General features: G+C 37.0%; 1 protein-coding gene across 5 annotated transcripts in view; it reads left to right on the top strand.

The window, feature by feature from the left end:
* The window catches only part of Rspo2 (R-spondin 2), a 140,827-nt gene extending 127,425 nt beyond the window's left edge, over window positions 1-13,402 (top strand). For all 5 annotated transcript variants that reach the window (XM_021217019.2, XM_029547742.1, XM_029547741.1 and 2 more), the window contains one exon: window positions 11,515-13,402. In XM_021217019.2, the coding sequence (XP_021072678.1) occupies window positions 11,515-11,630 (116 nt within the window). In that variant the 3' untranslated portion in view covers window positions 11,631-13,402. The remainder of the gene's footprint in view (window positions 1-11,514) is intronic.
* The last annotated feature ends 759 nt before the right edge of the window (window positions 13,403-14,161 follow it).

The following is a 14,161-nucleotide window of genomic DNA, read 5'->3' as shown; positions in this document are numbered from 1 at the left end:
CTTTTCCATTCCGTGGTCATCCTCTTCACCCGGCTGATGGTTTTGGTAGTCGTGCAGTAGCTTTTAGTTTTATGAAGTCAGTTTGTCAATTGTTGGCTTTACCTCTCTGCAATTGGAGTTCTAATCAGAGCTCCATTTTTCCTCCACCTACCTGTTTTAACGTTTCTGGTTTCACAGTTAAGTCTTTGCTCCATCTGAGATGAGTTGGGTGGAGGTAAAGGGTGTACATTGGCCTGCGAGCACCCAGTTTTCCCAGCACTAGTTGCTGAAGAGGTCTTTTCCTCGGAGTGTGACTGGGCATCCTTGCCAAACATTAAATGGCTAAAGTTGTGACCTCAGATTTGGACCTTTGGTTCTGTTCCACCGGTCTACAGGTCTACGCGTCCATTTTTGTTCCTATCCCACATTGTTTTTCATTATTATGGCTCTGCAGGATATCTTGAGTTCTGGGATGGTAAACCTAATAGCATTATTCTTTGTGCTCACATTATTTTGGCTCTCCAGGACATTGTGTGTGTCCATATAAATCTTAGGATAGTTGTTTCTATTTCTGGGAAGAATGAGAAGAGGATTTTTTTTTTATTGGTATTGCTTTGAATCAGGCAAAAGCTTTTAATGAAATGGTCAATTTCACAGTACTAATTTGACCAATCTAAGAGCACAGGGTATCTTTTTCATCTTCTAATGTCTTCCACTATCTCTTTCTTCAGAGGTTTGATATTTTCATGGTAAAATCCTTTCTCTGCCTTAGTTAGGTTTATTCTTAGGTATTTTATTTTCTTTGAGGCTAGTGTGTATAGAAATATAGCCATGATCTTTATGCTTGCTGTTGGTTTGTGTTATTGATTTGTGTGGTTTGACTCCATTATCCTGCTATATATTTTAGTTTGCTGACAGTGTCTAGAACTTTACTACTAGAATTTCTGAGATCTCCAATGTTTAGTATTATGTCATCTGCAAAGAGGGATAGTTTAACTTCTTTTCCTATTTGGTTCTTTTCTTCTCTTGCCTTATTGATCCAGGTAGTACTTCAAGCATGAGGTTGAAAAGTAGTGCGGATCATGGACTGTCATTCCTGACTTTTGTTAAGATTGCTTCTAGTTTTGCTATTGTTGGTAGCATTTTTTTCCCATTGAGGGTGCTCTTAACTGTGTATTTCTCAGATGCAGCCTTTATTATGTTATGGTATATTTCTTCTAATTCTATACTCTCCGGGACTTTTATCATGAATGTAAGTTTGACTTTCTCAAAGGCTTTTTTTTGTCANCTATGGATTTGATCTTGTGTCTTTTGTATTTAGATCCATGTGGGTAATTTATTACATTTATTGATATGAGTATATGAAACACTTCAAGAATAAATCCAACTTGGTTACAGTGGGTAATCTATTTTGTTGTATATCTGCATTTTGTTAAAATTATTTGATTGAGCGGTTTTTAAATGGATGTTCAGCAGTGAAATTTGCTTGTAGTTTTCTTTTTCTTTTTTCCTTTTCTTTTCCTTCCTTCCTTCCTTCCTTCCTTCTTTCTNTCTTTCTTTCTTTCTTTCTTTCTTTTTTCTTTTCTTTTCTTTTCTTTCTTTCTTTTTTTTTTTTGCTGTGTTTTTAACTGGCTCTCACATTAGAGTAAGACTGGCTTCATATAAGGTGTTTGGAAGTGATCCTCCTGTTTCTGTTCTTTGAATAATTTAGGGAGAATGCGCTGTGTATTCTCTTGAAAGTGTAGTAGAATTCTGCTGTGAATCCATCTGGTCTTGGACTTAATTCATAGGAAAATTTGTATTACTATTTCAATCTCCTCATTTGTTATAGGTCTGTTTAGGATGTTGTTCTTTCCTTGATTTAATTTTGGTGGTTTGACTGCATCTATAAATTTATCCATGTCCTTTCTAACTTAATGAAATACAGGTTTTTAAGGAATTCTCTTACAATATTCTGAATTTCTTTGGGTTTGTTTTGATGCTTCCCTATTCATTTATGATTTTGTTAATTTGAGTCCTCTCTTTCCTTTAGTTAGTTGGACTAAGTGTCCATCATTATTAATCATAATTTTTCAAAGAGCCAGATTTAAGGTTTGTTGAGTCTTTATATTTTTTCTTTCTATGTAATTGGTTTCTGCTCTGATTTTTATTATTTCTTGCTGTCAGCTGGATTTGGGTTTGGTTTGTTCTTAGTTTTCCAAATTTTAAGTTACTTTATTAAGTTGGTTATATGTGTTCTTTCTGATTTTAAACATAGATACTTAGAACTATACATTTGTATTTGACTTCAGTATGACCCAGAGCTTTTGTTGTGTTTTCTATCTAGTTCCAGGATTATTATTACTCCTCCTCCTCTTCCTCCTTCTTCTCCTTCTCTTCTTGCTCCTCTTCCTCCTCCTCCTGGTTTTTAGTATCATAGTTTTGTTGCATATTAGTTTAGATTGGTCACGATGGCATTTTAGGACTTGAAATGAATTGTTCTGGGTTCGTCTGGCATCTGAAATTCCCATTGAGAAACCAGCTGTTATTCTGATAAGTTTTCCTTTGTATGTGATAATGTGTTTTTTTTCCTTCTCTTGCAGCTATCTATATGCTTTTTGTTTTGTATAGTGTTTAACCATGTTATGCTGTAGACATTTTCTTTTGTAATCTTGTCTTTTTGGTGCTTCATAATTAAGATATAATTGTATCACTTTGTCCTTTTCCCTTCCTCCAATCTTTCTATAACCAGTTCTATGACACCCTTCACTGCCTCTCAAGCTGATGCCTGCTATTATTGTTACATGTACAAGGTTTATTATTATTATTATTATTATTATTATTATTATTATTATTATTTTATTTCCAATCCAGTTGTTGCTCCCCTCTTGATCCCCCTCCTACAGTTCTTCATCCCATTCCTCTTTCCCTTGCTTCCAAGAGGGTGCCTCCCCCCCACGCTATACCTCCCCCTTCCCTAGGACCTCAAGTCTCTCAAGGACCTCTTCTATATTGGTGCTAGGGACCTCAGACCTGCCCCTGTATGCTCCTTGTTAGTGCCTCAGTTTCTGGGCACTTCCTGGGGTCTGGGTAAGTTGAGACTGCTATGAGTCCTCTCTACCCTTCAGCATCTTCAATATTTCTCCTAATTCAAACACAGGGGTCCCTGAATTCAATTCAATTGTTAGGTTTAAGTATCTGCTTGTGTCTAAGCTACTGGTAGAGTCTCTCAGAGGACAACCATGCCAGGCTCACCATCTGTAAGCACTACATGGCATCAGCAATAGTGTCAGGCCTTGGTGCCCTCCCATGAGATGGATCCCAAGTTAGGCCGGTTATTTGACCACCGTTCCTTCGGTCTCATCTCCATTTTTTTTGCCCTGCAGTTCTTTTAGACAGAAACAGTTCTGGGTGAGAAATTTTGATTGTGATTTTAGTAATGCTGTCCCTCTGCCTGAGGCCCCGTCTAGCTCTTGGATATGGACTCTTCAAGTTCCCTCTCCCCATGTTGGCATTTTGGCTAAGGTCAACCCCATTGAGTCCTTAGAGTCTCTGATTTCCTGGGTCTCTGTTACTTTCTAGAGGGTCTTCCCACACCTACCTCAGGTTCTGTTTATCTCCTTTCTCTTGTCCCTCTGGGTTTCTTTCCTGCTCCCCATCCAACTGATCCTGTTCCCCTCCCGCCTCGCCCACCCAGGTCCCTCTCTCCCTCTGCCTCCTGTGATTATTTCTTTCCCCCATGCCAATGAGTCTGAGGCACTTTCCTACTTTCTCTTAGATTAGAGTCAGAGTATCTGGGTTTATGTTGATGTCCTTGATCCACTTGGACTTGATCTTTGTGCAGGGTGATAAATATGGATCAATTTTCATTCTCCTACACACAGACCACCAGGTAGACCAACACCATTTATTGAAGATGCTTTCTTTTTTCCACTGTATGTTGCACAAGTGTTAAAAGCATTTGTTCTTTTGTAAATGTTGAAGTGCCTAAGTGATTACTTGGAAGTTTTTGGTCTACACTCTGAAACTGAGATGACAAATAAACTCTTAATAGGTGGCTTGTTAATTTTTAATACGTTGATAATCTTGAAAAAATGATGAATGTTAGCATTCATATTACTTGGACCTTCCCTACACCTCTGACTCCCAAGCTCATGTAAATAAGAATATGTATGATGGAATGTCCCAGAAAGACTTTAAATGTTTCCTCTATGGATAGGTATGTCAGATAATAAATGTGTTAATTAATTTGATTTGGTCATTTTACAATTTGAAAATATGTTATAACATTATATGCATACAATAAAGACAATCTTCATTTGCCACTTAAAGTGGTTACAATGAATTCTTAATACAGACTGAGGTAGGTCCAAGCTTGATCATTTTATTTGCCTATTTAACATGTCTTTCTAGACAAAACAATGATCAAACTAGCACCTTTTTAATTAAGAGTCATTTTCAATGTCTGAAGGGTTTAGGGCAGTTATCCCTAAGCATATATACTTTATATCCAAATATGTGTGATCACTCAATGAGTGAATTGTCTTATGATCACAATAAGAACATTTTTATGGTGAAGAATTTTTCTTAGACCCATTAATGATAAATATTAGGGACATATAATAGTAGTAATCTTAGAAATGGATTTAATTGCTAGAGCCTTACAATACGAAGTACATCAGTTCTGTTGCAGGGATATTATATTGCTTCAGTAGTCATAAAAATAAGAGGTCTTGAAAACTTATACTAGGACACTTAGGTAATTCACTGTTTTGTCACTATCTCAGGAACCATCTCTATGCAGAAAGTTTTGTCCATGTTTATATTATTCTCCTAGGATAGATTCCTAGGCCTCAGTCAAAAGTTATGAATCTTACCAAATGGCTTCAGAGAATGGGTATATCAGGCTTACGTTTTTTTTGTTGTTGTTGTTGTATCCGATAACTGCTTCTTCATATTCTTAATATATTCAGGGATGTTTATTCATAGGAGAGTCCTTCATCAACACTTCATTTTATTGGCATTTTTAATTTTACATATATTTGTTAACCATTTTTAATTTTTATTGCTTTTATTTAGGTCCTTTGTATATTTTTATATGAACTCTTAAAATATTTTATAAAGGAACTGGAATTTTTTTCACAGAATCATTCTTCACTCTTTAAAAAAAATAAATTTCTTTTTCTAATCATTCTTCTGTAAACTCAGTGTGCCCATATGAAAAAAAGAAATCACCAATTTGCCATTCATTATCTGCAACCCAGACTTTGAATGTTGAGTCAACCTTTCTTATTCTGTGCCCAGATTGCCTTGTGAGATATGGTAGAATTTGATAGGACAGTTGTTAAAGTGACCCTATATCCTTCAGTGTTAGCCACTTAAAGGATTTTATAAATTCACAGAATTCTGGTATAGCACAAACTGCAAAATTTACATCTTGGACATAGGTGATTATTTTTGTTATAGTTGTGGCTACAACAGTATTTATACTTAATTCTACAGTTTTATATTGTCATATGTGGCTCTTTCTCATTTCCATCTATATGTATAAGAGTATGTGTGGCAAAAGAAGCTTTTCTATTTCATAATCTCAGCTACTGTTTTGTTAGTTCAGCTTGCTTCTATTACCTTTACTCTTGGAAAGTCTTTCTTAGGACAAACAAAAGGCAGTGTGGAGACCTCTGTGCCATACTAATGGTCTGTATACTTCCATCAGTATGGCACAGAGGTCTCCACACTGCAATGATGCAAAGATTCTCTGAAGTCAAATGAAAAGAAAATTGTAGGATTTCAGAGTTTATAGAATAAATCAAAGAGTGAATTCAGCAGATTCATTGTTTTTCAGAGCCTGCCTGCTATTTTGTTTCAAAATAACATACCGTATTGTGAATGTAATAGCAATCTACAGTTGAGTCTTGGGACTATTTCCACAAGTGTTTCCCCACCTTTTGCTGTAGAAGACTGGATAAGATACCCTTTTGTACCATTTCCATATGTGTGTAAGTCAACACGATTGTGTTGCTTTGCCATGTGGCTTTGATAATGCCTTTCTAGTTTTGTCATTTTGATAATTTTACCTTCCTTAAATCTTAGCAACATGACTTTCTCATGTAATATGTCATAACCTTTTGGTTAACAATGATCATAGATGTAGAAGATGACTCACAATGTCTTGTCACATATGTTGATCAAAGTATCTTCCCTTTTGAACTAAAGAATAAGAAAGCAAAATCTGTTAGATTTATCTTAGGCTAACACATATGCGTGCCTTTAAATGTGCATAATATGTTGAGAATGTACAGTAATACAAAGTCCAGAAGTCATAGAGTCATTCTCCAACTTTTAATATCTTCCAACCCCCACATAAATATCTGAATATATCTAGATATAGTTAAAGAAATTAAGTGGGAATAAAAACTAGCATATATAAATATTATCCATTATGCCCAATCAAGATTACCAAACAGATTAGAGCAATGTCAGATATATTTCTCAGTCTTAACCTAATTTTCTAATGTCTTAAATTTGGAAGAAAATGTATGTAGAATCCTTTCTATAATTTCTTTTTTAACATTGTTTTATTATTTTAAGTTGAGCATTAAGTCAGTACAATCTACTGTGGACCGCAAAATATTTTCACTTAATTCCCGCCTGTTTGTGGTCAGATTTTTGGCTTACTATCTTAATTCTTTGGTATTTGTAATATATTTAATATCAGAAATGGTACTGGCCACAGTCAAAACCAACCAACCAATCAACCAAACAATGGCAAAGAGTTTGCATTCAAGAGTTTTCAGAGGAAAACCATTATGGTTATCATTGGGTCCCCAAATTTTTGTTAGTTAGACCTTGTCACCAAAAACTAAACATTCACTTTGAAAGAATATCTCATAGTTTTAAGAAGCATCACTGAATAAGCCCACAATGCAAAGTGTTTCAAGTAAATGTCACTGCCATATTACAAAGCCAAAGACCCTCTGATGTGGATTATTTCATTGGAACAATTATTAGATAACTGACAAAAATTTAGCTGCCTTAAAAGTATGAGTCACTATGCACAGATCAGGGCTTAGTGAAAATAGTATGCATTTCCCATAGGGGCTCACAAGCATTCATAACACAAGCTCAGATCTCTTGGAAATCAAGTCATAGATGGTTGTAAACCATCATGGGAACTGAACCCAGGCCCTCTGCATGAGCAGCAAGTTCTCTTAACCACTGAGCCATCTCTCCATCCCCATTTAGTTTATTTTATATTAGTGACCTTTTTCCAAATGAAGATTTTGAAGTTGTGAATGCCAGGAGCTTTTTTTTGACATTTTCAGTCTAGTAAAAGAAGTTTAAGCAAGAAGTTTTAGCTTAATTTTCCATTCACTTAATTTCAATTTACTTTTTTTCAAGAGAAATGCCAAGATTTATATAAAGGAATGATAAACCTAATAAATATTTTATGTATTCAGTACATTCTGTACATTCTTACCAATACTTCTTTCTCTTCTCTACTCCCAGCCCCCACCATCCATGCTTCCTCTGTTTCTCTTCAGAAAAGGGAAGCCCCCAATGAATAGCGAACAAGTATGGCATATAAAATTGAATTAGAGTAGGCACTACTCCTCATGCTGGATGAGACAACACAGTAGGAGGAAAAGGGTTCCAAAGGCAGACAAAGAGTAAGAGACAACCGTGATTCCCATGGTTAGGAGTCCTGTAAGAAGACCAAGCTACACAGCTGTAACATATATGCGAAGAGCCTAGGTCAGGCCCACACAGGCTCCCTGGTTGCTGATTCAGTCTGTGTGAGTCCCTAATGGGCTCAGATTACTTGAATCTGTAGGATTTCTTGTGGTGTCCCTGACCCCTCTGGCTCCTACAGTTCTTCCTCTCCCACTTCTGCAGGATCCCTGAGCTCTGCCTAATGTTTGGCTGTGAGTCTCTGCATTTGTTTCCATCAGTTGCTGGATGAAGCCTCTCTGATAATGGTTTTGTTAGGCTCCTATCTATGAGTATAATAGACTATTATTAGGAATTGTTTTACTGACTTTTTATATATTCTCATATTCATATTCTCTCTCTCTCTCTCTCTCTCTCTCTCTCTCTCTCTCTCTCTCTCTCTCTCTCTCTCCCTCCCTCCCTCCCTCCCTCCCTCATAGTGTTTAGTTCTATTCTAGATCTCTGGGTTTTGGTCTTCCAAGCAATGTCATGGGTTGGCTCCTTCTTGTGGTATGTGTCTCAATCTAGACAAGTCATTTGTTGGGTGCTCTGACGGTTTCTGTGCCACCTTTATCCCAGAATATCTTGTCGACAGGACACATTATAGTTTGAAAGCTTTGTTTCTGAGTTGGTGTCCCAGTCCCCCTCCCCCCCCCACTGGAAGCCTTTCCTGATTACAGAATAGCCAGTAAAGGCTTTATATCCTCTATTGCTAGGGGTGTTAGCAAGGGTCATCCTTGTAGATTCTAGGGAGTTTCTATTTTACTAGGAATGCACAAGCTACTCCTAGTTCCAGTTGTTTATCTCAGTACACTGTCCTTCTGTCCTCCCCAACCTGATCTCTCTTGATCCCATCCCCCACCCTCACCACTGACCAGGGTTAATGTCTATTCTGTTTCCCCCTTCCCAGGGAGATTCATGGGTCTCCCTCTTGAGTTCTCCTTGTAAAGTGAATGATTTTAAACCTATAGCCAGCAATGATTGTTGCAAACTTTGGATATGTGTTTAGTTAGAGAATGTGTAGAACTGAGAAATCTTTGCAAAACTTTGTAACTGACACTTCTCTTTAAACATGCTGTTTTCTCTTAAGTTCTTCTTTGTGCTCATCAGGCGTGTCATCATTAGAGATAATGGACCTACATAGTTATAACTTCACAGCTGTTTGAATTAATGAAGGCTTGGACTAGGGTTTCATTGGGTAGGATTAACTATGTTTAAAGATGGCAGAATGCCATTATAACATTAATGCCAAAATTTAATGAGAACCAGAAGTTAACTTCAAGGACCTTTATAATTTAATATGGGGGTATGATCATGTTCTCATTATTTTAATGTAGAGTCTGTTAAAATAAGTTTATCATCTTCTTTGTGCTGTTTGTTTTTACTCGGGCACTATTTGTTGAGTGTTGACTGTACTCCTGTCACTTTGCTGGGGCATTGAGGCATAAGACTATTTCCCTTCCTCAACACTAACAGTGACCATCTAATGAGAAAGTGAATGAATAGGAAATACTTCCTTTAACTTAGGAAACTGAAGTCTTTGCTTTGGTTTTCTAAGAGATATTCCTCCTTCATCTCTTGCTTATTTTAATTTTTAAAGATTTATTTTATGAGTATCAATGTTTTCTTGTTTGTATACATATCATGTAGTTACATGGTGCCTGCGAAGGTCACCATGTAAAAGATGCAGATGAAAAGATGCAGATTCCTTAGAAATTGAGTTATGTTCAGATGGTTTTGAACCACCATTGGAACTGAACTGAGGGGTTCTTCAAGTCCAGGAAGTTCTCTTAACCACTGAGCTATCTCATATGTGTATATGTGTGTGTGTGTGTGTGTGTGTGTGTGTTCTCCATTTCGAGGTTGTAATGTAAAGGGCTAGAGAATTTCATATGTATAGGGAGATTGAAGTGTATCAGTTGGATGGTCAGCTCCAAGTTGTTGTCACTTCCATGCAGGTTGCTTTGGTAACTGATGGCTGAACCCTACAGGGGTAGAACATGTATGTTGTATAAAATTGGGAGCACAGAAGGTAGAAAAGGGTCGTTGATAACCAGAATATTTTCTAGAGTGGTTTTTCTGTGCTAAGGGATGTTGTAATGACTTTCTGTAAAATGAGACATTTATGAAGCCCCCTTTCTTTTAAACTTGTCATATGTCTGTATGTTTGTAATATAAAATAACCATACCCAAGTGCCTCCTGTTTCTTGTTCCCCTTTTCCATAATCTTGTATATATACATATGTGAAGACATGTTAATTCCTTCTGAAGTGAAATACAGATCACAAACAGGAGATAGAAGAAATAAAAGATGGCAGAGGCAGAGGAGAAATTGTGTGCAATAGTCTATGATGGAAGAAAACCCCAAGTGTTTATTTGTGGTCCAGGCATTTTAGTGGCTAAAGAAAAGGAGGGAAATAGAAGAATATCACCATAGGTCTTTAAAAAAAATCTATAGTTGAATTGCACACCGACCTTAACTCTCTGTTATATACCCTTGTTATTCTGCATGTTAAAGCTGGAATTATTGGGATGTATGGCAGACTACCCTGCTACATCCTCACTATGTGAACATTAGTGCATAAACTCGAATCTTTCTTTCTCAAATGTTTTTGACAGATCATCTCATAAAAATAATTCAGGAAATTTGTGGGGAAAGTAATTATGTTTTACAAGAGCAGTTTCAAAGTCTTCCTAAAACTTGGATGATAGAACCTAATGGTTATTTTGTGTCTAATCGAGACATTACAATTTAATTAAATATTACCACCATATGTTTTATTAATCCAAATTATATCACATGTGACTCTTTGGGCTTTCAGGGTTTCTCAAAAAGTGAATCATTTTGTTGCATGTACTGTATGTTCAGAGGCAATCAGTTGTATACTCAATATAGTTTTACTATGCCTTACCTGAAGAGAAACTCTACACAGAATTATGACACAGGGTGGGGAACAGAGCTTCTACTGCAGTTAGGTGATAGCACACAGCATGGCCCAGAGCATTTCTATGCTTAACTACCCAACCAAAGAGATCTAAGGTCTGTGTGTTGTACTGTAATGGGGGCTATGCCTTGACCATTTAAGTGTTTTATTTGTTTTCTGAAATGGTGTGAACTCATTTTTCTAAACACTATGCTAAATAAACTTTATATTTATACATAAAGAAGAAGACTATCACCCATTTGTTAGAACAACCAGGCTTTCTCAGTGTTAACAGGAATGACGAGCCTAGGCAATTAGATGAGAGCCAATAAAACGCATGGTGCATGAGCCCTCATGAGTTTTGGCTTTTATAGAAAAATGAAAAAAAATCAGTGCACATGGTTCATTGTTTCATTCATTAGTCTGCAGAGAACCTGGTGGGAATGGTGTTAAAAGCAAGACCCCATTCCCCTGAAGAAGGGCGTTTGAAACTTCTGGTATATTTACTGTAGAGAGAAGTTTGTTTTCTTTTGACCAACAGACATGTGGAGCAGCAGAAAGATGCAAAGTATGGCTGGTAAAAGGCAGCATTGTCAAAAGTAAGGGAGTATAAATGAATTTTTTTTGTGCCAGGATTATATTTGAAAGACTGATCGGGCCTCTGGGAAGTTTTAAAATATGCCAGTTCCCTGTAAAAAGAAGATCTGTCTCTGTTCTAGACAACACATCCAATTTAGGAAATTATTATTATTTCATCAAAATTAATGTGAACAATTTTCCCTTTGAGGCTGCCTTTTCCATAGGTGATGCTTTCCAGATGGGCTTTGTACAAAATTCTTAATGGTCTTTTTTTTTTTTTTTTTTTTAAGAAAAGAAACTTTTCTGACATCCTCTATTTTCCCTCTTTCTTTATCCATCCTAGGCAAGAGAACACCAAAGGCAAAAGAAAAGAGAAACAAGAAGAAGAGACGGAAGCTGATTGAGAGAGCCCAAGAGCAGCACAGCGTCTTCCTCGCTACAGACAGAGTGAACCAATAAAATACAAGAGATAGCTGGGGCACTTTGAGGTTTTCAGTTTTGTTTAGTTGTTGTTTTGCAAAAGTGCACAAAGCTACTCTCCAGTCCACCCTGGTGGACAGCATTCCTGATCCTCTGACCAGTATCCATTTTCAGTAATGCTGCAAAGGGAGGTGCCCAAGCATGGACTCTGCATTATTTATGCTTTGATTAGAATCTGGGGCCTGTGATGGCAGGAGCTCGTTGAGCTGAATCAGTGGGAGCTGATGCATCTGTTCTCTTGTGATGAGCACAGTGTGTCATAAGAACCTGTCCCTGGCACGGTGGACCCACAGGAGGCACAAGGCTGTAGATCACCACTGGAGAATGCACCTGTGCCTACTTTGATGGATGACAATGCTAAGCAAGCAAGCAAGCAAGCAAGCAAGCAAGCAAGCAAGCACTGTTCACTTGTGACTTTCATTTCCCACACTGTGCATTGTCAAAGACAAATGTGCATGGAAAAAAATGTTTAGTGTCACCTCACGGCGTTCTCAGCATCTGTAACCTTCAAATGGTCCTACAACGAGACTGCCTTCTAGCTAGGGGTATGCTGTGGAAATTCCTGCTACATTTCGTCTTAGTGCTAACATGCACAAATTCTGCTGCGCTACATTCAAAGCTCCTTACTGTATATTTATGCTTTCTGTGTGTAACAAGTTATACCTGATAAGATGTCTCTTTGTTTCTAGTGCTTCTTAACCATGGTCTGGTACATGGCTGTTACAGTTTTGGAAATTAACAAGTGTTTTTTTTTTTGCCTCTTGTTTTCTTTTGTTCCTATCATTTTTGGCGGGGGTGGGGTGGGCTTGATTCTAATTGTAAGTATAGGGTAAGCTAGTTTGTATATAGAGTCAAGTGACTGATGTCAGGGGATCAGTGCTGATAGAACTTCCCCAGTTCATGTCACCATACACACAGAGAGAAAGCAGCATGAGGCAGCTTGCCATCAGAGGCCATATTTCTTTTGAGCCCAAAATTGATGATGTATGAAATATAACTGAAAACAAGATTTGTGTGTAGTTACTTGTATTTATTATACAGTTTCCAATTATATTTTTTCAAACTCAAAATAACCCATGACTTTGAATGATAGGTCACTTGGCAATATTCTTGGATTACTGGGGAAGTTGTTGTCATGAAAACACTGAGAAAAAGAGAGAAAATAGGATGACTTCCCCCAAGTGAGAGCCACATCTTACATTTCTCCGTTGAATCCGAATCAACTCGATTAGAACAGAAATATGATGGAAGCTTTCTAGTTGACACACACGGCCATGATTTCAGAAACATCTTTGTCCCTTTGGGTCAGTTTGTCCTTAGATTATGAATTGGAAGGTTCTAATTGCATTATTTCCATGGCTGATCCAGGAGAAAGTTAGAACACAATAAGTTGTATTGTTTTGAGGAAACACCCAAAGCACGGCAGAGCCTTTCCTTGCCTTGCATTGGCAAAACTACCTCTTTAGCATTTCTGTTGATTCAGAAACATCTTGCTGATATGTGTAGATGTTTTAAGCTTCATTGTGAAAATATTGATGCAAGATAAGCCATATATGAATGTCGTATTCAACTTTAGGGCTTGAAATTAATCCTAAAGTGTTCACCTCTCTCCATGTCTATTTACACTCTGTTCCTATTTACTAAGAGGGTTAGGGGTCTCCTTAATATCATACTTCATTGTTAATAAGTCGATGCTTGTTATGTTTCTGGGCTGTTGTTTTTGTGCATTAAAAACTCAAAAATTGTTTTTTTAGACTGTTTTTATTTTGCCTTAACAGTACACTTAAGGGAAAGTGCATTGCATTCCTTACCAACACTACTGTCTGCTAGTGAGTGATCAAAAATATGAGAGATTTTGTTGATATTAGTGTTTATCATATTCATTTATGTAAAATATTATTGCAAAGTAGTTGAAAGTGGGATTTTCATAACAAGGCTCCATAAGTTCCAATCTAGGTTAAGAAACCTGGGACAAATTGCTTAATCTCTGTGTGTTGCTACCCACCCATAGGGCTATGTTTTAGGGGCTGTATTAAGACATGTACTACCGTTCTCCATACCCACAGGTTCCAATGGACTCCACTCCACTGTATATCACAGATGTTTGCAAAACATTACATCCATTCATACTGAACGTATATTTTTCATCATTCTGTATACTTAGTGTATTTAGAAACATTTAAACATAGCACATGATTTTGAGAAAATATAACACCAGTTTCTATGAGAGCATCTTTGGGTTGTGGTATCTGCAGGATCTCGTGGAAGCAATGCCACAAGGAAACCAAGACATCCTAGTACAGACTTTGAGTTAGGAGGTGGGTAATTACTACATATATATATAGTCACTGTAGAAGTTTGCCAAGTACTACACTATTATTTCTTCCATTGGCTATTTATATTTTCCCCGAACATTCTATTAACAAAATAGAATCTAAAATTGTTCAGTGGTAGAGAATTTTGCTGGCATCTATAATCCTAGGACCCATCTTTCATATTGCAAATAAACA

The sequence above is a fragment of the Mus pahari genome, chromosome 17 (assembly GCF_900095145.1).
Source record: "Mus pahari chromosome 17, PAHARI_EIJ_v1.1, whole genome shotgun sequence".
Lineage (NCBI taxonomy): Eukaryota > Metazoa > Chordata > Mammalia > Rodentia > Muridae > Mus > Mus pahari.
Note: the sequence above shows the minus strand (reverse complement) of the source record. Positions and strands in the feature narration are given on the sequence as shown.